At 52.6% G+C, this 3,024-nt stretch overlaps 1 protein-coding gene across 1 annotated transcript; it reads right to left on the minus strand.

The window, feature by feature from the left end:
* Window positions 1-349: 349 nt before the first annotated feature.
* On the minus strand, window positions 350-1,018 carry LOC113888021 (ferritin heavy chain-like). Its single transcript, XM_027535377.1, has one exon. It carries the CDS (start codon window positions 1,016-1,018, stop codon window positions 350-352), a length of 669 nt encoding a protein of 222 aa, XP_027391178.1.
* Between the last annotated feature and the right edge of the window lie 2,006 nt (window positions 1,019-3,024).

Consider the following 3,024-nt stretch of genomic DNA (forward strand, 5'->3'; position numbering starts at 1 on the left):
TTTATTAGGGGAAGGTACATTTTGTATTGTTCAGGGTCCTATGGGTCCCCTTCTTCCCTCCCTCTGTGCAGATCTTGAGCTGCCTGTGGACAGGGCATTGGTAGCTCAAGAAACTCCTGGATACCTGTTTTAAAACTTGAAAGGTTAAGGGTTTGCACGCATGAATCAACAAGGGACCTTTATTTCTTTAGGAAGCAGTTTATTGGAAGAACTGGCAACAATGAAAGAAGGAAAACTTAAGTGAACTTATTCTGTGAACTTATTCTGCAAGAGCAATACTGCAGTCTGCATGGCAGGCAGGGTGACCTTGGGCAGTCACCCAGGTCTCGGGGGAAAGTCCAGTCCAGGCTCAGTCCTCCTTGTTGCTGTCGCCCACGGTGAGCTTGTCAAGGATGTAGTCTGCCAGGCTGCCTTCCGGGGACCCCACGTTGCTCAGCTTGCTGACATGGTCCCCCAGCTCCTTGATGAACTTGTCCTGCTGGTCCAGGTAGCCGGTCTCCAGGAAGTTGCACAGATGGGCGTCGCTGCTGTTAGTGGCCAGCTGGTACAGGTCCAGCAGGCTCTGGTTGACACACTTCTCCAGGTAAAGGGTGTCTAGCATGGCCTGGAGTCCGCTCTTCCACTGCTGGGTCTCGGGCTTTCTGATGTCGAGGAAGGAGATGCGGCCCCCACGCTGGATCTGCAGGAGCATCAGGCTCTCTGCTGTCTTGCTGTGCTCGTTGGAGCGGAGCAGGAAGAAGTGGGAGAAATGCTTCAAGCCCACGTCATCATGGTCGAGGTAGAAGGCCACGGCCAGGCACTGGAAGGAGGCGTGAAACTCCAGGGTGGTGTGGCTGTTGAGCGCGGCCTCACACTCGGGGCGGTAGTTCTGACGCTCCTGTGAGGGCGATGTGGGCAGCATGGCAGGCCACTCCCCGACCCAAGGAATGGCGGCTGGGAGGAGGCGCCTTCGGGGCAGGAATCGGCGGGGGCGGGGGCGGGGGCGGGGGCGCCAGAGGGCTCCTGGGAACCTTCCCATGGTGGACAATGTGGGTGGCCGGAGTCGGGCTCCGGGCCAGATGACAGGTGACTGGGTGTGGCCTCTGGGATGGACCGGTAATGGTGTCTGTTGGGCAAGGGTCAGTGCCTGAGCTGCCGATTCGTTCAGGAAGAGGTCACGTGGGTGGGCGGGATCTGTGGCCAGGGCACGACCACTGTCTAACAAAGCCAGGGTGTGGCCAGGGCGAGACCACTGTCTATCCAAGCCAGGGTGTGGCCAGGGCGAGACCACTGTCTATCCAAGCCAGGGTGTGGCCAGGGCGAGACCACTGTCTATCCAAGCCAGGGTGTGGCCAGGGCGAGACCACTGTCTATCCAAGCCAGGGTGTGGCCAGCGTGAGACCACTGTCTATCCAAGCCAGGGTGTGGCCAGGTCGAAACCACTGTCTATCCAAGCCAGGGTGTGGCAGAGCTGCTTTGAGCTGAGTACTTCGCATCCACAATTTTTAATTTTGCCGTAATACTTTTTTTCCAAGGACTTTCTCTTATTCTCTAATTACTCCCTTTTATAGCACCCTGTTCCCATTTTATAGACCCACTGTCATTTTTACAGTTCTGAGAATATGAATTTGGATTGTTTGGTAATGTTCTCTTGTTTCCTGTAGTATATTTGTCTTTTTCTCCAGAAATCGTTCTATTTATTCATCATGATCTCTTTCACTTCTGTCAAATATCTGGTAATATTTGTCCATCCATATTTGGGAGTAAAGGACTCAGGTTCGATCCCTGCATCTGGAAGATTCTCTGGAGAAGGGAATGGCTATCTACTCCAGTATTCTGGCCTGGAGAATCCAATGGACAGAGGAGCCTGGCCGGCTAATGTCAGTGGGGTCACACAGAGTCTGACAGGACTGAACGACTAACACTTCCACGTTTTTCATTGTGATTTCACCACCTCACCCCCACCCAACCCCCCGCTCCACCCCGCCTTGTGGTTCTTATTATGATTGCAAGAGGTGTCTCAGCAACAACCCTTAGGGAACTTTGTAAAGAAAATATGGCTTATTACTCACAGGTGCTGGAGGCCGCACGGCATGCATCGGGCTGCACAGCCAGATCATGGGTAGAAAGTGAGTACACGTGCCGCCTGGGTCGCTTTTGTTGGGGTCTAGGATGGGATGTCTAGCGTGTCACAGATTTAGTCTTTCTTGGTGAATTTAAAACAAGAGCGTGAATTAAAATGTCAGAAGGGAAAACCAAGTGGTCAGATGGCAGTTATCCTAGTCATCCAGTGATCTCTAAAACAAAGGAAACTTCTGTGATGGGGAAGCCTGGTTCTCATCTAGTCTGGTAGCTGGCACTGTGTTTATTTAAGACAGCTGTCTGTGATGTGGATGCCTTGGCAATCAACAGCTTAAGATCAGACAATTATGTTACAATAAAAAAACATTAAAAACAAACAAAAAAAACAACTCAGGGGATTTTCCTAGTAGTCCAGTGGCTGCAACTCCAAGCTCCCAGTGCAGGGGGCCTGGGTTCAGTCCCTGGTTGGGGAACGAGATCCCACATACTGCAGCTAAGACCCAGTGCAGGCAAACAAAACAAAACAACCCAGGTGCTTAGAGTACAGTCCAGCCTGTGATGCTGAGACAGCAGAGTTAGGAGGTGAGGACATGAACGGCCTTCAGTATTTGTAGGCAGCAGCGCTGTCTGTTTTGGGGTGCACCTTTTGGCCTGAGAAATGACTGGCAGTCTGACGGGCCTCTTGGTCTAGGGTTGGGTCAGCTAGCCAGCACCTAGCAAGTTCCGCCATATAACATCATAGCGGCTCGTCCTCTGGTGCCATCAGGCAGTGCACTTAGTCCATTGTTTCTGGAACGTCTCAGTCCACATTGCAGTGTTCCACAATGTGAACTGGAGAGCAAGCCATCTGGGTGAGCAGCTACATCTCCAACATAGTGCCCTGGCCCTTGGGTGTCATCTCCAGTGGACAAGGCATAGGCGTCTCCGATGGTGAACTCCCGGCCTGGGATGATGTCACCTGGG

Source organism: Bos indicus x Bos taurus, chromosome X (genome assembly GCF_003369695.1).
Source record: "Bos indicus x Bos taurus breed Angus x Brahman F1 hybrid chromosome X, Bos_hybrid_MaternalHap_v2.0, whole genome shotgun sequence".
NCBI classification, from domain to species: Eukaryota; Metazoa; Chordata; class Mammalia; order Artiodactyla; family Bovidae; genus Bos; species Bos indicus x Bos taurus.

Coding starts and splice junctions, on each gene's coding strand:
- LOC113888021 (XM_027535377.1), bottom strand. CDS start 1,018: ATGGGAAGGTTCCCAGGAGCCCTCTGGCGCCCCCGCCCCCGCCCCCGC.